This window comes from Fusarium oxysporum, chromosome 3 (genome assembly GCF_000149955.1).
Source record: "Fusarium oxysporum f. sp. lycopersici 4287 chromosome 3, whole genome shotgun sequence".
NCBI classification, from domain to species: Eukaryota; Fungi; Ascomycota; class Sordariomycetes; order Hypocreales; family Nectriaceae; genus Fusarium; species Fusarium oxysporum.
This window is the reverse complement of record NC_030988.1, coordinates 2634380-2657834: the sequence shown is the minus strand read 5'-3', so window position 1 is coordinate 2657834 and position 23455 is coordinate 2634380. Positions and strand designations below refer to the sequence as shown.

The window sequence follows — 23455 nt, the reverse complement described above, 5'->3', positions numbered from 1 at the left end:
GATCAGGCACCACGCTGAGAGTAATCAAGGCAGTGCAAGCAAATTAACAACGTTACAGATAAGCTTTGGCAAAAAGCTAAGGAGTTTGAATTAATGTCCATACCCATTAGCTCACGCGGCACGTATCGACCAACTTGTCAGTTACTTCCAAGCCAAGGGTTTCGACTACATAACCATTGCTCTATCTGTCCGCATGCCACAGATGGTACGCTCTGATACTGAGGGTTTGGGTCTTGTGTTTCCTTTTGTGAATTTCTCATCAGCTCAAACACAGAGACGCGAGTGAGCAGCCCAGAAAGATCCGCTACAAAATATAAAATCGAAACAGTTTAATTAAAATGAGAACAAATCATGTCATTGAATCATATGAACTATGTCTGGTCCTTGCCTTCTCACGCCTAACCTCTTCCAGGCCCATAGTCGCGATTTAAAAGCTTTTCATCTTTTTTATATTTTTTTTAGAGAGGGAGTACTTGGCATCGTTAGAGAAGTTTAAAGTCACACAGTATCTGCTCCCAAGATTATCTGGTGGCCCTGTATAAAAACAAGTTTCTTCTCAGATCAAACGATTACAATGACAAGATTTTCTTCCTGTAACCTTACTGTAATTCCCTCTCCTTGTGTACATCATGATACATGGTAGCCATCCCTTCTCTTGTTCAGTGTAAACTCAATCTTTCTTTCTAATTCTAGAATGCGATTCCTTGCCATATCCAATACTTGCCCTCTGCTCAGAACTTGGCTAAAATTGACTGTCGTATCCCTGTCAGCAAGGCTCCGTGCCTGTGCCGCTGGCAGAACTGCGAGAAGCCTCTCAAACTGCGTCTTGAGTCGGGCACGGTAATGTTTCGCGACAAAGTTATGGCTTTCTCGGGCGTGATCTAGATTGCTGGGTGCTGTGTTACGACGCTTTCGGCTCTTTGATTTTCGTGATGCTGATCGAAGTTGAAGTTGAACGTCGGAAAAAGGAAGTGAAATATCCTTGTTGGAGGGGCGTTGATTCAACAGGCTCTTCTCCTCTTTAGGAGGGGTCAAGGGCCCACTTGTCGCCCCCCTCAGCCGTTCTGTGTTGGCATCGGGGCAGATAGTCAAGGTTCATCTCAAGACTTGGTTGGCAGTCCATGGAGAGATCGGCTTCCAATAAATCAGAAGGTCCAGGTGACCCGAATGTGTTGGTAAAATACTCAGAAGCCAAATACTCATCCATGTTCGATATATGATTCTTGGTAGTAACTGTTGTTATGGCCATGTAAGTAGGGGCTTCATCTGTCAGGTCGGGATCAACTCACCCTGCCCCGGTGAGCACTCAGGAGGCATCTGTAAACAATTATCAGTCCACGGCCATTAAAAGTCAGATTAGGCAACCACGTAATGCCCCAGATACTCCATTGTATTACCGATTGTAAATACTGGTCTGTGAGAAACTTTCTTGAAATTGGGATTCATCATACCCTTTGATAAAGGTGTCAAGGGTACTTTCAATCTCCATAGCAGCCATTTGGGCGATACGGCCAGTGGTTGAAGTCTGTTGGGAATTTTGATGAATCTTTCGAAAAGAATATAAGATAATTTACCATGTTTCGTTGTGACACGTTACAATATCATCCAGGAGCAACTGACATTGTACAAATGAATGTTACCATTCTATCTTATGGCTGACTCCCGGTGGAAATTTCAGGGTCAATAACCGACTACATATCGAGATGGTGGCGAATGGTAGATATTATCGACTGATGTGAGCAAATCTTGATCGACCGTGTCTCGAGGATCGGCCACTTCCAAGTTTCCGGAATTTTGTCCACCCATTTATTGGTTATCAGAGTAAAGTTAACCTCGCGGAGGAACCAGGCTTGGCGGCCGACTCCGGGCCGGTCCCCAGCCTGGATGGTGGTCGAGGCCGGTCCATCACCTTAGCTAGAACATGGTGCGTCAGATGGAATGTCATTACCAATACACCCTGAGTAGTGGAGATGACATTATTTGCTGCTAGTCTATTAACTTTGATCGAAAGTATTGGCAATAACTTTGGCAAAAACAGCTGAGCAGGCGGTGCATCTTAGCATGATATGACGAACTGGATTGCTGGAATCCGTACTGTATGCGGCTTATCGCAAAAAGATGCCGTGGTTATTGGTATGTGTCGTGAGAATTCGACCACTAAGATCTCCTTTTCAAAACCGCCCACGTAATAATCATGTGATTAATGAAGAGGAGATGACAGGCAACATGGAACTGGCCGGATGCCTTCTAGCCGTCATCTGACTCTTATTGGCAAGATCCTGAATTCCTCAGTCATCAACATCTGGCTATGATTATGCCAAATTGAGCTGCAAAGGATTGATTTAAGTCAGTTCAAAGTGTCGTTTTCTCGTACTATCTAGATCGTATAACCTCCACTGGGGAAAAAAGCGACAACAATGGCCTAGAAATTACCAACAGTTTTCGATTAACAGCGTAATCCTCCTTTCACATGATCCCGTTACTTTCATTGAGACAACACGCGCTATATCCCTCTTCTCTGCGTTCGTTGCCACGATACCGCCATACCGCCTCTCGTCTACAGTCCGTCACTGCCTTCTACAAGTAGCGTAGGGCGCTGAGAAATCGATATGCACAACTGACTGTTTGCACAGACGAAGGATCCCACTTCTACAATTTGCCTTATATGCCGCTCAAATAGCATTTACCTCCCCATATTCATCCCACCATGTCTATTGCAGCATTCACCCCCCAAAATGCGTCGAGAGAGTCGTATGTGACAGCTGCCAGACGCCAGGTCACAAAGAATGCATCTTACAACCTCACGCAACACTGGACCTGGCCTGAGAGTCTTATGTCTAGACAAGATATTCCTACATTGCAAGAAACAACCCCAAAAACGCTGCAAGATAATAAAACAGTCGCCGAAGGGCTCTTCAAACGGCTACCGTCCTCTTCGCTGAATGCAAGTAACGGTAGCGAAGAACAGGATTCTTGCCAGCCTCATATCAACTCCAATCTCTCCACCATCCCTTTCAACAACCCAACCCTAGTCGGGGAGGTTCATCAGTGGAGAGACTTGGTCCGTAGCTGGTGTTCCCAGCCCTTAGAGTCTTGTGTTACTCCTGGCAAACCTGACGACAAGTCGCCACAAAATTCAGAGCGGCTGCTCCTTAAAGACGAAGTGGGGAATTACCAAGCAGGCCGAAACACTCATAGCAAGTCTTTGGGATTTGCTCTGCCTCAGCCCAGTCGACTGAGCTCCAGAAAATCTGCGTGTACCAAAACGGTGCATTTCGCACCAGATCTGGAACAAATTTGCCACTTCTACCGCACCGATCGTCCATCAGCAGTCAATTCTATTTCGGCCCTTGTTGATGACTGGCGTCGAGACAAAGTCTCCTCGTCCTCTCATCACGAATGGCCCTGCAGGCGAGCATCCTCGTACTACTGGGCTATCAACACTCCCAACTTTCCCCAAGATGCCGTGGCTCGCCAATCGATGCCTGTTAGGCTTGACAAGATAATATTTTCGGCTCCTGAAACAGCCATCATGGGAAGTGTTATAGTAGCAAATCTCGATTTTCACAAATTGGTTGCCTGTCGCTACACTTTAGACTATTGGAAGACTGTATCAGAAACCGAGGCGATATATAACGCCGATCAGTGCGGAAGAAATCAAGACTACGATGTGTTCATCTTCAAAATCGACTTGACGGAATGTATTGATCTTGAGTATAAGCCCATGTTTCTTTGCATTCGTTATGTGGTGAGTGGCCAAGAGTTTTGGGATAACAATTCTTACGCGAATTTTCAAGTGGATTTTATGAAGAAAGGGAGAAGACAGCAAACGGCATGACTGAAGGTGTACAATACAAGACAATTTATTACCCCACGGGCAGCCTGTTCTGTTCTGACTGAAAGGGCACTAGTCGCTAATGCTTACATCCAACGCCTGCTTTTCGTCCTCGTTTCCCTCAAGCCCATGCTGTGCCACTCATTGCTCAATTTGTGTCCGCGTTTTCGTAAGCAGATGTTTTGTTAGAATTATGCCGTCTTATGGGCCTATAATCAGTTTCTGGCTGAACAAGCGAGGTATGCAGAAGTACCAGTGCTGCCTAGAGCTCCGGGCGCAAATCGAAGAAGTGGAGATATATCGCCAGTGCGGATAAAGAGGACTGCGACCTTCCGTCAGCCATTAAGGTACATCAACGTATGGGCAAAAAGCCGCCAATACATGTGTATACAGCGTGTAAGTGTAGAAATGCCTAAGAAGTGGGGCTAACTTTTGTTAGATTGGCGGCTGGGAATTGTTAGATACGCGAGTAGGGTTAATATCCAATTAAAATAGGGTTAATTTTCACACTTGAGGATCAATCTCGTCCCCAGGAGCTTCTGTCTCTGTTCTGTACTTTTAGGTGTTGTTAGATACGCATGAATACGATGGGGTGAGTGTATCCAAGTGTGGACCAGAATGTTGTGATGTTATTGATCGTCGACTTGATTCTTTGATCAGTCTGTCAAAGAGGGGTTTCACCCCTCTTTTGGATACAAGAATAATATTGCAATAAGGGAAGTGGAGCCCATTCCTGTTGGATTAGTGATAGCGCCTCGATAAAAGAAACATGTATTTTGTGGGTCCCCGGATATATCAATACCGGGTAGCGGGGAAAACACCAAAAAAGGACAGAACAGAGACAGAAGCTCCTGGGGACTAGATTGATCCTCAAGTGTGAAAATTAATCCTATTTTAATTGGATATTAACCCTACTCGCGTATCTAACATTAACTACCCCCACTTCTAATCCACCCAAATCCACCCAATCCATCCACGACATCGCCGATGGATTCGGTGGATTAGTCAATCCACTGGGGTTTTGCTAGTGGAGTGGACAGTGGAATCCACGAGTGGATCCACTACGTGGATTGGGTGGAGTGGCTTTCAACCCTGAAGAGCTCCAGTCATTAAGAGCCAAATCATCAGCTGAGAAGATATCCCATCGACAAGCTCGAGGCCCAGTACGCAGTTTTTGTAGATAGTAGGAAAGCAATGGTAAGGGAGTTTGATATCTTGCCACTGCAGGAACACATGGTAAGAAAAGGCCAATAGCCCATGTCGTATAGCTTCATTGATCGAGCCGGCAGTGAAGTCCATGCGCAGCAGGCGATACATTACCGCAGTCATCGTTTCATGGATAGTCTGCGGGCGTATTAACTGCTGAGTCTGCGTCCCAATATTCACTAGCACACAAAATCTTCTCATAACTCGCCAAAGTGTCGCCAAACTGCTGTCCAAGCTTTCAGAAATCTCAATGTACCCTTGGGAACACATCTTGTCGTCCCAAGCTCGCAGTAGATTATGGGGATAATCCGGAACCGGCTGTGAATGCTGACTGAAGAACACATAGCTCGACCCATTGTGCGTCGCGATGCTAAGATCGCACCTATGAAGGATCAGTATTTAGCCGATGGCTATAAGTTGTTGGTATAGTTTACCTCAACATCCCTACTTCAAGGGCTTTGCCCCTGAACACATATATACCTCCTCTCAGGTCCACCATTTTATGAAGGCCTTGCATATGCTGCTTTGATGTCTGATAATCCCCATCGAAATGTGCAGCTTCAGCAAGCTTCAAGACCACACTGATTGTAGAGTCGGAAACTTTTAGTTCTTCATCTTCCCCTAGAAGCCTTTACTTCAGAAGTGCCAGGCCTTTCTGGAAATGAAGCAACGCCGCTAAATTGATGATACTCTCCAGATGGCGAAGAACCCTGTCGATGAAGCTTTCCACTGCGAACGCCGTTATGTGAAGACCAACAGCGTCTCGTGCAATGGGGTAATGTCCCTCATTGTTCTCTTCCTGAAGGCCAATCGCCACCTTTAGAGGGAAGATAACCTTTCTTGCGAATGGTGTAACTTAGTTCATGTCAGTAAGGCGGAGGATTCTTGGAAACCTGAGTTACGAACCTTTAGCTATGTTTAAAAGCATCAGCAGCTCTATATCAGCAGCAAACTCGGCAAAAGACAAATCCGAGCCGACACGGCTAGGTATTAGTGAAGTATACAAGCTGCCCACTTCTTCCAGCTTAATTCGTGCTGTCTGAGTGTAAACAGCCATTGTCCTTTCCCTCCTGCCGATCGTTGGCTGACCCTTGTCTGGGCGAACTTTTTTCTTCTTCCCTCGCATGACATGGCTTCTGATGAGCTTCCTCGTGACTGCATCGACGGATGGATTCAGATCCTGTCATATTGAAAGTCTTGGCACGTCCCTTTTGTTTGCCTAACGTGGTAATGTTGAACAGAAGGCATACGCTGGGGTCTCACGTGCAAACAGGGATCTTTTAAGATTTCGCACGTAAATAGTAGAGAGTTCAGGGGTAGATTTAAAACAGCACAACCTGAATACACCAATCTGAATCAGTGGACCGAATATACGTAATGCCTGACAGGTAAAGGTTTAAGGCGGAGCATATATACCCTGGCACAACGACAACGGATGACAAATCCCAGACAAATCCCATAATGTGGGGTTAATCAGGGTGCCAAGACAACTTTTTGTTTGCCGTTTCGAGTATAGCGGCCGGTATTTGCGTCACTATCACGGATTCGGCGCAGATTTCGGATGTTGGGCCCCCTGTCAGCGTTCGCCATAAACTTTCTATAAAAGTGCTCAGGAATTCGTTTCATATCATGGTATCTGAGACTTGACAGTCCTGACCTATTTATCTTGCAGAGACTTAATAACTTAATCCTTTTCAATGAATTCTCTACGGAAGTCTGTCCTAATCACCGGCTGCTCTGCTGGTGGTATTGGCGGAGCATTGGCCGATGCGTTTCACGCCAAAGGTTACCACGTCTTCGCAACTGCACGTAACCCATCAAAATTGCCGCCGAGTCTCTCCAGTGCGGCAAATGTCACGGTTCTGAAGCTAGACGTGTTATCCACGGAGTCGATCGCCGCTGCTGTTGAAAGCGTCAAGAGCCAAACCGGTGGTGGGCTCGATGTTCTCGTCAACAATAGTGGCGGGGGCTACACTTTACCGGCTTTGGATGTTTCGATTGAGGAGAGCAAGAAGCTGTTCGAACTAAACTTCTGGGCTCCATTGACTATGCTTCAAGCCTTTGCCCCTCTTCTGATCAAGACCAAAGGATGCATTGTGAACAATTCCTCTGTTAACGCAATCGCCCCTATGCCGCTCATGAGTGATTGCCAGATTCTCTTTATAGCCATTTTCTAATAGCCTAGGCATTTACAACAGCTCCAAGGCTGCTCTTTTCTCGGCCAGTGAGACATGGCGTCACGAACTTCAACCTCCCGGAATTCGTACTATTACCCTGCTTATCTCCGCGGTCAAAACCAACTTTTTTTTCTGAACATCATGCGGCCCATGTACCTGATTATTCCCAGTACTTTGAGATTAGGGACTTCATTCATGGCCTTGTTGATGGCCGCATGCAAGAGAATGGAATAAGTGCGAAGCAGTATGCGACTAAAGTAGTCGGTGAGGTCGAAAAAGGCACAGGCGGAGTGGTCTGGGCCGGCAAAGACGCTTCAATCCTCCGTCTACTGTCGTGGCTGTTATCACAGTCCGTTTTTGTAAGACTTGAGCTATCTCTGATATTGAATCGATATCTAATTGCAAATGTAGGATATGGTAGTGCAGAGCGTCATTCCGATTGCTCGTGAGATGGCTAAAGCTACACGACGGAAACTAGCCTAAGAGACCTCAACTTCCCAGAAAGGAGCTGCGCTGTCAACTGCTGGGAAGATTGTGGGAACACGACGGCTTGGAATGCGCCAGGAAGCCTTGCTGTGGAGGAATATCGGAGCACGACTAGACGGACAGGGGTCGGGTCAGGAAACGTGCAGGAGTAACTTGCTTTATAAGCGGGCCGTAGATACAAGCGAGTCGCGGATTTTCCTACCACTTTCCGATAGCGCCAAATTGCAGCAGCACCACGCCTTGAATCCTTTCAACCCCAAGCTTCCTGTCTGATTAGGCGCGTCATGCGCGAGGAACTAGCGTTTAGAAGGGGGGGACTGCAATTCTTGAGAAGTTAGAATTTTGACCGTGGCACTTCAACTTTTCGATCACTACTGTACCACGACCATGAGTTCTAACATAGAATCAGGCTCGTCTGATGTAATCTAACAGTTCATTCTGCTTCCTCAATATAAAATCCTTATATGTCAAGTGTGTCAGTTCGGGTGCGTTGCTGGTGAAGTTGCTACGCACTTGCGAACACGGCATCATGACATAAACGCGGAGAGCCGACGCAAACTAGCAAAAACAATTCAAATACTCCCCCATATATTACAAAACCAGTCTTAGCTCGATCAAATACAATATCCACCGCCGACAATCCAACCCATTATTTGTCTTGGTGCACCAAAGCGGGATGGACTCAAGTGTCGAATATGCGGCACGTTTCTGCCTCAGGTTCCAAAGATTCAAGCTCATTGTGCCAAAAGCACCAGTGGATTAATCCAAGATGCAAAGGAAGGTCATCGACGGAATCCCCAACGCCTCCCGCTGAACTACCATGGATTGCTGGAATCAGCTGTCAACGATTTTTCTCTTCCAGGTCAGGCAACAAATGGTTCCAAGTCGACCAAAATAGTAATAGACAGAAAATATATCAATCTGGATCAATGGACCGAATACACGTAATGTCTGACAGGTGCGACCGTTACACAGTGGTTCCCGCCTCGTCCGGACGACGACAACAGAGAGACAGGCCAGGCAAAACGTTTGAAATTCCAAAGCTGTGGCTATCTGGTGATACAGTTCACTTCGCTGACACAATTCGCATTGGTAATGGGTGGTCGAATGTGCGTGGCCAGTCATGTTGCTTCGCGCGCGCTGTGCACTGTCATTCTCTACCTTGTCACGCATTTCCAGATCCTCCCGGCCCCGGAATTATCTGATCCTACGGCTTGGAACCCTTTGGAGGGCTTGCTAAGCAAGGGAAACCATCAAGCGAGACCAAAAGCAAAGAAAGTCAGATTGGTGCCCAGGGACTTGGCTACAACAAAGAGAATGCTTTCGCTGTCTCATTGAGCAAGGGCAAAGTGATATGGCATAGTGATATCAATTCAGGGGTCAGGTCTATACAAGAAGAGCACAATAACAGATCTATGATACGGATATTTGTGCCTACGAACAGTGTAATGAACCGGTTGGTCTTCATCCCTCTGAGGGTACGTCTCATTCGAACTCAATGATAATCTCAGGGGCGCCCTCAAATCCAGGAGGCATCGTATGAACCAAACTCCAATAATTGTAGTCGTAAATTGGACTTCCTAAACCACCATATCGGCCAGCGAATGTGACCTTCGGCACGGGATTTGCATTTCCAGAGACAGATATCGAGATGCCTTGAATGTCAGCCCACGACTGGACATCCCTCTTCGCAAGTGAGGGAGAGGCCACAAAAGTGAATACAGAACTGCTGGTCCCCTCAGGATAAGTCACTTTCAGCTTCTTTGGCGAGACTTGCATCAGGACGTGGGCCTCAGTAGGACGGAGCTGGGTGTTGCGTCAGTAAAGACAGGAGTGAATTCTGAAGCCGTATTAACTTACGCTGAGCCATCCGATGCTATCATCTCCATAAGCCCAATGTGCAACAGCGGGATGGAACTGGGCCTTGTTATTCGACGGTCCGTTTGCGCTCTGCGTCCGATACGACTGAGCTCCGATCATCAGCGACTCGCTGAGCCACGTCGTGATATTACGGGTATCAAGGTCGTAGGGCGGATAGTAGGCCTTCCCTTTGTATGTCCTCTCTCCATCAAATATCTTCAGTGACTCCTTAAGATCCTCCGAAAGCAATGAGTTGTGGAATTCCGAGTGGACGGCAATGAGTGGCGCCCAAGCCCAGTCACGGGCATGGCTCATGACTTCCGGGTACTGCCATACACCCGCCTCTTTTCTACCGATAATGGGTGCGAGAAAGTGGGATAGGATGCCGAGAGACTTGGTCATGTCGAACGTGTATGAACGGTCCCATGGACCAGCGAGGTTCCGCATCCCCGGATTCCACAGTTGCGATGTGTAATTCCAGACACCGCGCAGGAGATCTGGACCTCTTTGGGAGAGAATACTATCCCCATGGCCATACTTACACCATAGTGTAAGACCAAAGAGTGAAATGCCGGTGTAAGTCGCTGAGTTGAATTCAGAAAGCGTATCATGCAAGTCAAAGAGGTCAATAATCTTCTTCGCATAATCCTCTCCAGCCTGTGTCATATTGTCATCGCCTATTTGGCGACCGGTCCAGCTTGTCTCGATTGCACGCATGATTGCAGTGTTACTGTAAGATGGATAGAGGTTATCTCCGTTCACACCACCCTCGCGGTATGAGCCGCCAATGCTGCAGTTACGTAGACTTTCCAGTATAAGCCCCTTCAAATCGTCAGACAACAGGTCACCGAACTCTTCGTATATCGTGATGAAGCTGAGACCGACGAAGCCTCGCCAGTTCGGGTCCCACGATCCGTACATGCGGGCAGGGTACCATGGTGTTCCAACAGTTGGCTCCTCCGGCTCTCGCGTATAGTCGCCATACCACAAGTCTTTGGGGTTGTCATGCTGGTCCTTGATGACGTATCTTATGACATCCTCAGCCCTTGAGGCGTCACCGTTGCCGTTCCGTGCAAGAAGTCCGACCGCATACCATGTAGAGGCTAGTGTCTCGTGGTTCATTGCCGCCTTAGATTCGAGGTCATATAGCTGTGAGATCTTCGGGTCGTAGAACTTGTCCATCCACTCCATAGAGTCTTCAACCATTGCTTTCGCCTCTCCTAGTAGCGCCCATGATTGCGCAACATGCTGGGTAAGAACGCCAAGGAGGCAAGCATGCACCCCACTAGAGACCTTCATATTGGCTTCAAAGATTGGAAAGGATCAAGATGTCTCTTTTGTCCGGTCTGATCAAGAAGGTGACGAATCTCAGTGAGGATGATCAGCTACCGTGATAGAGCAAAGGTTATCTGAACAGCCGCAAAGGACTGAGGCAGACATTGCATATTTGTATTGAGTCCTCTTGCTGGTTGGATTCAGCGCGCATCTTGTGGTTCTGTGTCTTCGTCTCCTAATCCAAATCCTACCTCAAAGCAAAGCAGCTGCTATTCGTTGGAAAGCGGTATGAGTGACACCTTGGTGACCAAATCGTGCATGTGGAAAGTCCAATGCATCCTGGCTCATACTTGGTTAGCAACAGGTAAGTGGCTCAAGAGGCTTACATGCTAAATTCATCCATTACTGCGCAGCCGATACCGCATTATGCCTACTATGCGAGCCCGATACCTTCAACTAGGTCTATAATGTCGCGATTTGGTTATTCCTGGCTTATCGAGGGCATATCCAAGATCCTTAGTGGCATAGTCTAAACGTCTTTGCTTTACTGTACTATTTCTGTGATTTTTCACTCTGAAATACCTATGAGTGGCGGGCGCGCTTAGACTGAGGCACGGGCCGCAACGGTCATTCCGCAAAAAAAATAACCTTCTCACAGGCGAATCAACCTTATTGGTTGAGTATTTCTGAGCCATTAGGGATGCGGCTGAGGGGCCCGGGGCTACATTTTAGGAAGCCAGCGCTTACGAAATTCGTGCCAGTCCCAGCGAACATGGCTATCCAGCTGCCATAATGTTTGTGCGCAAAAGTGGGGATGGCTTAATGATTGAGCTCTGTGACGACAGTCAAATAGAGTCGGTGAGCGACGCATCTTTAACCATGACTACCCGGATTTGCTATAATTGATATGTCATATTTCTCGAGACATTGGAGAAGCAGTATTTATCAAATACTGTAGACCTGGGATGGTTGTGAAGGATTTGACGTTTGGTCTTCGTTTTTAGCCTCCAGACTCCAGGCCCTCGAAACAAGACCGAATGGTCGCTGGGAAAAAATTGGGTGGGGACGGGACCAAAGAGAATGTACGGGCGTTAGGTTTCACCAGTCTCCCCTCCCCTCCGTCCTAAACTCTAGTCCAGATTAGGGCTTCTACCACCATCACAATACGGTGTTAGGTCTCATTCAGTAGCACGGCAGTTTTGGCAGTCACCCATCGCTGTGTTTAGCCATGACGCCATCTTAGCTCGTATGAGGGATCTTGATAGTGAGATGCTGTTGGGCTTACCCGGGCGGCAGCATCGGCGCCAGAGTACGTACGGAAAGGGGTTGTAGATGCTCCATGGCCTCATTGACTGTAAGACCAACGGCCGTGGATGAGGTTATCTATGGATATTACTTACCATTTGATCATGGCAGATCAGAGTTACGTCGAACAGTAGGGTAGCTGTCTATCAAACCTCTGCCTTCAACCCGACGCTGCACGATATCGCTTGAAACGTTGGGGTCTGAGGTTCAGGCATCAGTAAATTGGGGCTAGCGGAGGGCAGGGGGCTTCAGCACCAGCAGCAACCTTGTATCCTACACCTAGGATGCGACCTGTGGTATTCTGAAGCACGACATCCAATATGAATGATATTGAAACCTACCAATTACCAAGAGAAGCAACGAAGAGACAGAAGGATTCGCTCCACTGCGCCACCCCCTAGCAAAACAAGCTGCATTGTGGCTCTTAAACCTCGCAAGCCCTGGATTCAGGAATAAGGGTCAAAGCGGGTAACGGTGGGAAAGAGCCGAGGTCAGGAATGGCATGGTGACAATGGAGCGGGGACGGACCAGGGTTAGCTGTGAGTGGTGGGGAAGCGGTGATCAGTACAAGAGTAGCCTATACTCCGCGTCATAGACCCAAATAGATGTCTGCAGATGATCAATAACCTCCACGGCTTTCTGGGCTGCTGCGACCACCATTCATGTTTGATGCCGTATCTGGTTAACTCCGTGTGCCTCGTCTGCATCCTAAGCATTTGCAAAAGCTTATTCTGGATGCCCGGGCCTGATCCCGCTTCACCTACTCAAGCATTATTATCAGAAACGCACTGCGTTTCCTGTTTTTGACCAATCATCGTCCAAAATCTCCGACCCATATTTCTTTCGATGGAAACGCAGTGCGTTTCCTATGCCGCACTAATGGAAATTAAAAACCTAAAACACGAAACGCGACGCGTTTCCGTCGGCTAACCCTTGTCAAGTTCAACAACTTGATCACTCCAGACCCAAACAACAGCATTTTACCATCGTTTGCTGAACCTGACATATCTATCGTCTTCGTACAACATCTACTCAATCTCCTCCACTTTATCCTATCTTATATACTTTTCTATGCTTAGTCGTAATGGACCTCTTCCCTACTCTTCTATTCCTAATTGTCGTGTACCCCTGTTCACTTCTCAAGTGCCTGTCTATCTCCGGTTTATTCCCATGTAATCCATACTGTGGCGAGTTATTTGTCCCATTTTGATTGACGGTCTGAGCACGCGTCACATACGCAAATCCAGTAGGCAATTGCAGCTTAAGTTTTCAGCGACACAACCAATATCTCTTGTCTTTTGTAGCTTCATCAGATCCTTAGATACTTAATAATATAGGAGCGCATTCGTTTTTTTTAATTGAATATTTTTTCCTTCTACAGCTCATAATTAAACTAGAAGGCTTCATATTAAATCAGTCGCAGAGCAGGGTCCAGCGTTACACCTTCCGAATCAAGCTAGTGGCTCAGAGACGTCGCATTATGAGTCGTTGAAATCTAATTATTGGTTGCATGGCCGCGCCAGGCATGGATGAAAAGAGAAGCAGCTGCATATTTACAACCCCCACAGATAACAAAGCAACCCGCGTCTACACGAACCTCCACAGCCATCCCTGGATTGTGCTGTCTGATTCTTGGAAACTATCAACTCCGTTCTTTATTGAGTGCTGAACAGGGCGGGGTAATAAGACATGCAGGACTAAGTGCCACTGAAGGGATAGATAACAGAGCTTATTCCTTCCCCGAGGAAAGAGAAAACAGCCTTAGTCTATAGCCGTTTTCGGTTTTAATATAAACCCTATTAAAATCCCTAAAATGGCTTGCTTGACCGGCCGCAGCCATAAAAGCCCCTCAGCACAGACTAACCACACAGGGCTTAATAGCAGGCAGCTGACCACACAGCGATGGAAGCATAGGCCCATCGGGCGTTCAGTGGCACTTGTGACAGACTGACAAGTGCAGGCGAGCGACTCAAAAGCGGCTAGACGAGTCACTTAGTGGTGCGAGAGGACAATTGCGGCATGGCAGTGAGGGGAACCGAATAGGCAATCATTAGCTGTCGTATGTTTCCTCAATTGTGAGGTGACACGCTTTACCCCGCAAACCATATTAGCATCAAGTTGTTGTTAGGCAGATCGGCCCGCTCTGCGAAGATAGCTAAGACCTGACGAAGGAACCTGTATTATGGATCCGCCCTTAAAGAAAAAAGCAGCCTGCTGCATTATACGTATTGGCTGTAATAGAGCTTCCTATCTCACCTCATTATGGATACCGACGAGTTGCTTCGTCTCTGGTGGCGGGGGTGCGCCATTTTCTCAGCCAACGTAGCCGAAATCTCCTCGGCCCGTTGCTGCCTGATACTTAAACCGGCGGCCACACTAAAAGCAATCATATACTTTGCCAGCCGAATTGCACATTACCACCGTCGAGCTGAGGTGGCTAGCTGTAAGGTTGCAGGACTTGTTCCCGACTGTCGAATGTTCGAAGGAGGCCTGAGCGTTGGTCTGACTAAATGCCCTTTTTTCCGTCCTTGCAGCTTTATGGATCTTGGCATGGGAGATTACCATGTACCGGTAGATCAGAGCCCCACCATAGCCATCCATAATGAAGAACCATCAGTTCCCTGCCGGACTTGAATGTCACAGAGGGTTAATTGGTCCATAATCAACGCTCGGGCCTCCTTCGAACGGACGGCAGTTGATGAGCTGACCCTGCAACTTTGCACCTAGCCACCTCAGCTCGACAAAGGCAAATATGCAATACGGCTGGCAAAGTTCATTACTGCTTTTGCGTTGTCGCAGGTTTGCATCTTAGGGAGAAACGATTTAAAGACATTTGCCCAATATGAGTTATAAAAATGCCGCATCTTGCCGGTTTTACCTACCTTCTCTGCCACCACCCACAGCAACTCATCGGTATTTATTTTCTAGGACGAGAGAGGAATCTCGGTTACAGCCAATACCTCTAATGCAGCAGGAGGTTTTCTTCTTCAAGGTCGAATCAGTAATACAGATCACCTGGTCAGGACTCGGCGATCTCCGCGGAGCAGGCCGGTGTGCCCAACAACGACTTAATGCTGAGATGGTGGGCGGATAGACCTGTCACCTCACAACCGAGGAACGCACTACAGCTAATGATTGCCCATTCGTTCCCATCGTATCGAATTGCTCGCCTGCATTTGTTATTTTGTGACAAGTGTCATTGTACACCCGATGGTCCTGTGCATCAGCTACGTGGTCAGCTGCCCGCCACTAAGTCCCTGTGTGCATACAGACGAGCATGTGTCCAAGTCTGCTTTTCTTACCCCACCAAAAGGGCTGTTGTGGCTGCAGCCGGCCAAGCAAGCCGTTTTCAAGCCTTCGACAGGGTTTACATCAAAACCGAAAACGGCAATACACCAAGGCTGTTTTCTCTTTTCCCCAAGAGCTTCAGAAATTGTCCAAACCGGCTGGCAATGCAGAGAGTTTTGGGCCAGCTAGCTCCATCGCGCAATAGTAGTCTCTAATACTCTTCAACAGTTTGCCTTTCAGCTGACGTTGATACCAAAAGTGGGATTTAATGACGGCGCCAGGTCGAATAGATGCCTTACAAAGCCGCCAGAGCAGCATCTAGTATTACTCGTTCAATTTGATATAACCCCCCATTGTATTACTGCTTGATTTGGTCTCATCAGATTATTCCTCGTGACTAGATAAAATAAAGTAGTAGATGTTGTTCTGTTTAAATTCCAACTCGTGAGCTGCTCTGTGCTGCATAACCCTTACCCCAGATCGGCGCTAGCTAACCCTAAGCACCATTCAGGGACTCACCTTCGACCAAAGCGACGAGGCCGCAATAATGTACGTTGGCCCCGCAACCCCATTTTGGTGGAGAATTTGACTCATATCGCCTGCGAATAATACATAGGGCTGTCTCATACTTTTGCGCCCAACCTAGCAAGCTAGATTGGCTCACCTGGGGCCCTCGCCCCACATAAGGTAAAGGGTAATGATCTTTCGATACGTCGATGGATAACTTGGGTTAGTCAGCCTGCATAAAGCCATCAGATCATCTAGCAGGAACTGATCAGCTGGCAGGTATGTGTTTCCTCATCACCGTCCTCATATGATGTGAAAATTCTCAACACACAAGATCGTCAAAGCCATGTCGACAGGTTTTGAAGCGCTCGGCGCGGCAAGCGCTGTTCTGCAAGTAATTTCGTTCGCACGAGACTTAATAGTCACCTGTAAAGGTATCTACGATGGAAAGCTGACGTCTGAAGAAAATCTCGAACGCCACGCCCAGCAAATGTCGGATGCCGTTGATCGAGTCCAGATTCGTTGCGAAGTGATGGCAAAGCTGCACCCACAGGTCAACAACAACGAGCTTCAAGCCATTGCCAAAGCTTGCAAGGAATCTGCGCAAGAGCTGAAAAAGGAGGCTCGATTCGTGACTGGTTTATGCGACAAACGTAATCTACTGCATGCTATTCATGCTACGCTGAGAGGAGCCAGGCATCGGAAGAAGATTGAGCTTCTGGAACTCTCGCTGTCGAGGTATACGCAGGAAATGGAAACCGAGATAATGTCGCATTTATGGTGAGTCTCCGTCAGTGATAGCTGTCCTCGAGTTAATCAATGATTATTATAGTTCGCGGAGCTATGCAATCACATTACAGCAAGAAGAAGGGTTTCACCACCTTGCAGCCGATACTCAACGCCTCGTGAGACAACTCGCACGTGGTCACACTAGACTTGAAGATCTCATCAAAGAGGGCAGTACTCAGATGCGGGATACATTGGCCCATGAAGCGGCTAAAATTGAGCAATCCGTCAACCTACACACGACAACCCAAGCCCTCGCATTCAGTACTGCTGCAGAATCAAGGAAAGCATGCGATATCTTTTTGCGAAGCCTCAAGACCTCCAACATGAATCAGCGATATAACGATGTTCTGGACTCGAGGGAGGCGACATTCAAGCGGATATTCTCGTCTTATGAACCTATGGAAACTACCGACAACGAGTCTGAAATGTCTGGATCATCTGACACAGCGAGATACCCCACCTGGATGAGTGACAGGGACGAGGTTCATGGGTCTTGGGCTTCTTTCACTGAATGGTTGCAATCAGACGGTAAACTATTTTACATTCAAGGCAAGCCAGGATCTGGAAAAAGCACCCTTATCAAATTTATTCTGGATCATGAAAGAACCAAAGAGCTGCTCCAACGTTGGAGTTCAGATGTCATGATCGTGCATCATTTTATCTGGAAAATTGGATCCCATGAACAGAACAGCATCAAAGGTCTCTTATGCTCATTGCTGTACCAAAAGCTGCGAAACAAACGGGATTTGATCCAGCATACACTATGCCGCTTCACACATCTTTCCTCACACACCGAGTATAGTGACTGGTCTATCAAAGATTTGGATGCTGTTTTGCAATATGTCTCCAACAAGAATGTTAGACATCTGTGCATTTTCATCGATGGCCTCGATGAAATTCGAAATGAAGACGGCTATCGCAAGCTAATTCAGTCGATTGAGGGTATCTTGAATCTTCCCAATGTCAAGTTATGTATTGCTACCCGACCAGAGGTCCAGATCATGAGGTGGCTTGAGGTCATGAACCCACCTGGAATCCTACTTGAAGACCTAACGAGACCTGACATGCGCATCTTTGTACGCGAAAAGCTCAAACCTTTGCTTTCAGGTCAATGCATTTCATTCAGCACTTACGAAAAGCTAACAGAACGGCTCGTTGACAAAGCCCAAGGGGTGTTTTTGTGGCTCCAAATCGCAACTCGAAGTCTCATTGAAGGGATCGAGAATGATGATTCAGATGATCTTCTCTTTGCTCGTCTGGATCAACTTCCTGCAGATCTTGAGAGGCTATATATCGATATGTGGCGAAGGCTAAACGAGAATAACTCCGTGTATCGAGAAACAGCTGCAAGATATTTCCGCTACGCTCTCCAGCAGACGACGGTTTTCACGATGTACTACTGGAACAATTATCGTTGTGACGGCAGCTTAACGGATTTGCCCACATTATTTCAAGTCGCATGTGCTGAAAACATCGAAACACAACAAACTATTCTCAGAAGCTCAGACAGGATGGGCCTTGCGCGAATTCGACAGTTATGCGATGAGACAAAACGCTCTATACTCACACGTTGCGCAGGGCTCTTACAGATTGAGCCACAATCAGTCCAGCCCTTTACCACGGATGATTTCACATCCGAAGATGTACGCAACACCGTCGATCCGGCATTGAGCCGCATATCATTTATCCATCGCACGGCCCACGACTTCTTGAGAGACACGGAAGCTGGCCGAAGTATCCTAGGATGGGGGTCCCTGTCCGAAACAGTCATGCATACCCGCCTTTTTAACGGTTTACTCTGTCTTCTTGTTACCTGTAACACCCATTGGGGGATTATAACAAAAGCCGACAGCATCTTCGACAAGATCATCAAATTATCAGAACTCGAAGGAAGTAGGGGACTAGAAGTCGCTATTAACATGCTTGATATCATGAAGCCCCTTTACGACAAGCAGCTGATCCGATCCAATGAGTATCCGTGGGATCCTCAAGTTCCATTCTTGAGTAACTTGATAGGGTATTCTCAATTCGATGAATTCGTTATATCGAGCCTCACAAGGGAAGCTTCAACTCGCTTGGCTACCGATATCTTGCGCAATGGGTGGATCCCCGATCAACCCATTGGAGATAGGGTGCCATCAACGAGACTTGTCAACGCATTGCTTTCATTAGGTGCTGACCCACACGATTATGGCGTTAACCATAGTATCCATTGTTATGAGACCCCCTTCGCGAGAAAAGGAACAGCTCTCACCAATCTCCTTCTGGCATTTCTCTCTTGTAGAGCATATTGTCCTGTTCAAAGCGGCAGTGACGATGATTCTACTAAGAATGGCTGGGAATCGCACAACGAGCGCCTTTGTGAGATTATAAAAGTGGGAACAAGTATGGCAAAGGTTTGCCAGGACTTGAATGCGACAGTTCTACTGGTTGGGGGCTTCCAGCAAGATGAGATGGGAATACCTTCCTCAGTGTCGAATCTAGAGAAACCTATCATGGGTTTCGGCAACATTTGCGTTCTATATGAGGTAAACCTGCAGTTTCTACTGTTGTACCTCTTATCCGGGCCTACCAGCGGCCTCGCCCAGACAATCTTGAGAGGCCCGGATGCTCAGGAGCTCTATTCAAGACTTCAAAATCCGTCAGCAAAAATACGCTTCATTTTGACCATGGAAACAGCATCGGGATTGTTGCGTGAAAGAGTGAGGACTCTAAAATGTCACCGAATTCCATCACGGTCGCCTGACTTTGCGCCAAGGATTGCGCAATACTATCGTGAAGCTGGCATAACAGGCATTCCTAAGAAAGACCGGGTATTGAGCAACAGTGAGACCGATCTTGAGATTGTTACTAAACTTATCAAACACCCAGATGCGGAAGAAATTGAGTATGAGACTGCGGTCCTTGCTTTAATTGATGAACAACTGGGATTCTGTACCTTGGAACAAGCTGGCATCTCTCCTCCCATCCGATTTTTTGAATCATTATGCGACACCCATCGGCGTCTTTTTCCTGTGACATTCCGAAGGCTCGAGCTCTGCGCCTCTAATGTGGATGATAGCGAGGGATCAGCTTATGAGAGCACGAGCTGAGTTAGGGCGCCTCCAAAAAAAACGATCAAGCTACTGAACATCATGAAGGCGGCGCAAAGCTAAGTGGGCCACTATCACGATGCAAAATGCTAAGATGCTACCTCTCGCATGTACGGATGGACAGCCAAGATCAAATGAGCACTTGATTTTCTTTCTAAAGGAGCGGCAAGAGTCGGTCTCTTGTACTCATGTTCAGTCTGCCGATCGTCTAGGCAACAGGATGCCGCCTGCTACACCCCTTTTATCCGGCTCACTTTCGGTGAAAGTGGAAATTCGCGGTCTTTCATTGGCTCACACCCCTAATCAAGCATGTAGAGCAGAAATGCGCCGCATTTCCACTTCTGCACCAATCAGAATCTCCATTTTCTTACCCCGAATTTCCCCTCTGGAAATGCGCCGCATTTCCATTTAGGCCTGTAAACCGAGAACGCGAAATGCGCCGCGTTTCTTCCACGAACGCCCGTGCCAACCATGTAGACGACCGCGCTCTTAAACTTTACAGCATGTAGTAATTTCGGTTGCGTCGATTAGGGAGGAAGGAAGCAGCAATCAAGCTCTCTCTTTATTCTTGGCTAAATGTGGCTCCCTAGAGGATATCTGATACTCTTGCTGCCTTCTCAACTTTATCAATATGACAGGTCTCGCGACGTACACTGATGCTATTGTCACATTGCGGCCGAGTCAGCTCCAAAAGCTCGAGAGTCTCGGCTTGTACTACAATTCGCCAGAGCCAGCAATAATTTGCGTCGAATGCGGCTTCGCCATTAACCCTGCACGCGCGCCGCGTCACCCAGGCGACAAGCATCATATAACTAAGTCTGCCCGCCGTGGTTTGAAGCCACTAATCTATTCTCTCAATCTTCCAAACCCAGAGACACTTCCACTGCGATCAAACGGCTCGCCGCCACACCCATACCTTACGGTATATAAGGGTTCGGCCTGTAAACATTGTGGTCTTCGCTCTATCAGCGAAAAAGTCTTACTAGCCCATGTCAAATCAAAGCACAGCAAAGACACCAAGCTCGCAGCTCGACAACAGACGCGACACTGGCTGAGTGATCACATCCAGCAAGGCTTGTCATTTCAGAGCTGGTCGGCGAACGATATCCGAAGGTCATGGATTATCACCGACAATAACCCTAGCCGTGGCTCTCTACCTTGTAGTACTCTCTTACAAGCTTGTCCAGACGCCGTTAAGCTGCTGGCCCAAAAGCTCTTTGCTGATGAGTGTGCAAGATTAGGGGGTGTAGAAGGAGGCCGTACGAGACGATATGACAGCGCAGCACCGGTATCTATCGCCTTACAGACGAATTGGATGCGGCGTACTGGCTGGGAAACGATGTTCCAAGATACACGTCGTAATATCCTTGTTGCGCTTACGGAGTTACCTAATTGTAGGACCAACCCAGCCTATGCCCCTGGGTATCCAGGGAGAAGAAGTAATCTATAGCCTAGCGCGAGACGAACGAAAATTGGCATCGATGATGGTAGCGCTTGATCGCCTCCTCGACCAATGCGGCGAGACCGTTCGGAGGACCGATGTATGCCTGAGGAGATGGCTTCGTTCCAGGTTCCCAGACCGCCCCTACAAAGCGCCCTTCGAGCTGGTGGCAAAGCCGTCTTCTGAGAAGGTCTACCGGAAGGAACTAAAGCGCTTTATCTGCTTCTGGCTTCGACTGTCCCGACTATTACCGACAACTATGCGGGCAATTACAGGGCGAGGGTTGAACAGACATCAGTTTAGAGCTCTTCGTGAGCTCTGGGTGGATGGTGTCCGGCAGTCTGAGGAGCCTGCTGATATGGACCGTACAGATAACCAGGATGGAGGGCAGAGTATGAATGATCATGAGAGTGGAGATGATGGGGGTGAAGAAGAGGAGAATGATGATGATGATTATGGTGATGAAGAGGATGAAGGCGAGGACGAAAGTGAATGTGAGGAGAGTGATGGACACGATACATCGGAATATGACAGCCAGAGTAGTGTGGCTATAGAAGCAGATGATCTCTCTGACGCCGAGTCGACTTCCGCTTGGTCTTTGGACAACCAGGAGCAACTCTCCCAAGACCCCGCGGCCGACGTCTTACTGCGCTTTTGTTACTTTGCTATCGCCGAGGACTTTGAAGGTGGGCTCGCGAGCTCGACGATGCTAGTGTACTTCAGTGCTGTACGCGGGCTGTCAACCCCTAACGGCAACGAATACCTCCCTCCTCACCGGTTCACCCCTGTCCTAGCGAGACTTATATACTGTTCTCGGTTGGTCTTTCTCGAAGCCGTGCTGCCTCATTTCTCACGTATCTACGGTGGTATTGCACGCCCACCGCGTCACGGGCTGCTGCGAAGGCTCAATGCGGCCCGGCGCGAGTACATGTGTGATGGCACGTTATCGCCCATGGGCGAATTCTTGAGTCTCTTGTCTTACGGCAACGCTCTTCGACGGTCTCAAGGGTCCAATTTCCGATTCCATTGGAGCGATGACGGCGAGGTACTGTCCTGGAATGGCAACCAACGACTTTCGATGGTGGACTTTCGTGGCCTGGCTTGTAAAGTGCTGCGCTCAGTCACAGCATCGTGTTCCCGTTTGATGTATGATTGGGAGCCTACTCACCTCGATTTGTCGCTGATTCGAGATAATCTATCAACGACAACACCGGGCTACTCCTTCGTATCCGATCCCGTCAATCAGCTAACAGATGCCTACCCCGAGTTACTACTGAGAGCATGCATATCCCCGGTCGACGGTCTGCTCCAAGAACAGGGTCAAAACCAGAGTACCTGGGATGCCAAAGCCGCTCGCGCATATTTGGAAGCCCACGATGATCACTTGAAGGGACTAATGGTGCTTTGTAACTTTGACGGCGGCCAGTGCGCACGGATTACGGAGCTGTTGACGCTTGAGTGTTTCAATACTGCTTCAAGAGAGCGAGGTATTGGCTTATGGGATGGAAAGATGTGCTCCATCATTAGACACCACAAGGCTCGACTAGCAACCAACAACGAGTTTTACGTCGTACGCTTCTTCTCCAAACCTGTCTCCCGGCTCATATTCCAGTACCTCGTCTACATACGGCCAGTCGCCATAACAATCTTGCTTAAATGTTTTGATATTGAGCATACCAACGCGCTTCTCTTCTCGCCGCTCTCTCAAGTAGGGCAAAAATCAACAACACCCTAGTAACCAATGACCAAATCAACTCTACTAGAGTTGATTTTACTGACCCACTTTAAACCTTGTAGGGTTGATTATTGCCAGGGTGTAGAGTTGATTTAACATTATTCTGTATATGGAAATAGTAGTGCTGATCAGAACAGGGGCTCACCCCGGAGCGCGACGCGTCCTCTCGCGTAAAGTGTTATGGAGCTATACTGTTTGAAAGTTTCATCGTCGATTGAAGCACAATCGTTATTCAGATCTTACTATTAGTGATCAAGTCACTATGACAATCACTATGACGGCTTCGCAATTGCAGCCTGAACCGTCCAGTACAATTCATCCCTACGGTTCTTCTCCCTACATATCGCCTACTCGTGTATCAGATTTGTGGGTTCGTGTCGCACTGGATGTGCTTAAAGTGGATTGAAGGTCGGGTCATTCATAATGAGCAGCAGTAGTGAGTTGATTGGTTCTATCTTC

The 23455-nt window shown here is 47.8% G+C and overlaps 6 protein-coding genes across 7 annotated transcripts; 4 read left to right on the top strand and 2 right to left on the bottom strand.

Moving 5' to 3' along the window:
* Positions 1–379: 379 nt before the first annotated feature.
* Positions 380–1655, bottom strand: FOXG_19299 (uncharacterized protein). Of its 2 annotated transcripts, XM_018399506.1 has the most exons (3): positions 1452–1655; positions 1290–1317; positions 380–1233 (listed from the first exon to the last, which is right to left on the bottom strand). In XM_018399506.1, the coding sequence occupies exons 2-3, from the start codon at positions 1315–1317 to the stop codon at positions 1022–1024; spliced, it is 240 nt and encodes a 79-aa protein (XP_018242498.1). In that variant the 5' UTR covers positions 1452–1655; the 3' UTR covers positions 380–1021. The 2 variants fall into 2 exon arrangements, with proteins under 2 accessions (XP_018242498.1, XP_018242497.1); XM_018399505.1 differs by having other exon boundaries at positions 1290–1655.
* A 693-nt stretch (positions 1656–2348) lies between these two features.
* Positions 2349–3944, top strand: FOXG_19298 (uncharacterized protein). The gene has a single exon (XM_018399504.1). The coding sequence runs from the start codon at positions 2708–2710 to the stop codon at positions 3836–3838; it is 1131 nt and encodes a 376-aa protein (XP_018242496.1). The 5' UTR covers positions 2349–2707; the 3' UTR covers positions 3839–3944.
* A 2794-nt stretch (positions 3945–6738) lies between these two features.
* Positions 6739–7701, top strand: FOXG_06557 (uncharacterized protein; the record flags this gene model as incomplete). Its single annotated transcript, XM_018385238.1, has 4 exons — positions 6739–7183; positions 7227–7330; positions 7389–7577; positions 7630–7701. 4 exons carry the CDS (start codon positions 6739–6741, stop codon positions 7699–7701), a joined length of 810 nt encoding a protein of 269 aa, XP_018242495.1.
* A 1488-nt stretch (positions 7702–9189) lies between these two features.
* Positions 9190–10863, bottom strand: FOXG_06556 (uncharacterized protein; the record flags this gene model as incomplete). The annotated part of the gene is made up of 2 exons (XM_018385237.1): positions 9190–9510; positions 9565–10863. The coding sequence occupies 2 exons, from the start codon at positions 10861–10863 to the stop codon at positions 9190–9192; spliced, it is 1620 nt and encodes a 539-aa protein (XP_018242494.1).
* Positions 10864–16285: 5422 nt separating this feature from the next.
* FOXG_06555 (uncharacterized protein) lies at positions 16286–19820 on the top strand (the record flags this gene model as incomplete). The annotated part of the gene is made up of 2 exons (XM_018385236.1): positions 16286–16719; positions 16772–19820. 2 exons carry the CDS (start codon positions 16286–16288, stop codon positions 19818–19820), a joined length of 3483 nt encoding a protein of 1160 aa, XP_018242493.1.
* Positions 19821–20451: 631 nt separating this feature from the next.
* Positions 20452–23076, top strand: FOXG_06554 (uncharacterized protein; the record flags this gene model as incomplete). Its single annotated transcript, XM_018385235.1, has 2 exons — positions 20452–21214; positions 21276–23076. The coding sequence occupies 2 exons, from the start codon at positions 20452–20454 to the stop codon at positions 22994–22996; spliced, it is 2484 nt and encodes an 827-aa protein (XP_018242492.1). The 3' UTR covers positions 22997–23076.
* Positions 23077–23455: the final 379 nt, after the last annotated feature.

What these genes read in the sequence shown, in the direction of transcription:
- FOXG_19299 (XM_018399505.1), bottom strand. Translation starts at nt 1,317, where the DNA reads ATGCCTCCTGAGTGCTCACCGGGGCAGG. An exon ending in TGAGTGCTCACCGGGGCAGG is followed by an intron (nt 1,234 to 1,289) that starts GTGAGTTGATCC and finishes CCATAACAACAG; the next exon opens with TTACTACCAAGAATCATATA.
- FOXG_19298 (XM_018399504.1), top strand. Translation starts at nt 2,708, where the DNA reads ATGTCTATTGCAGCATTCACCCCCCAAAATGCGTCGAGAGAGTCGTAT.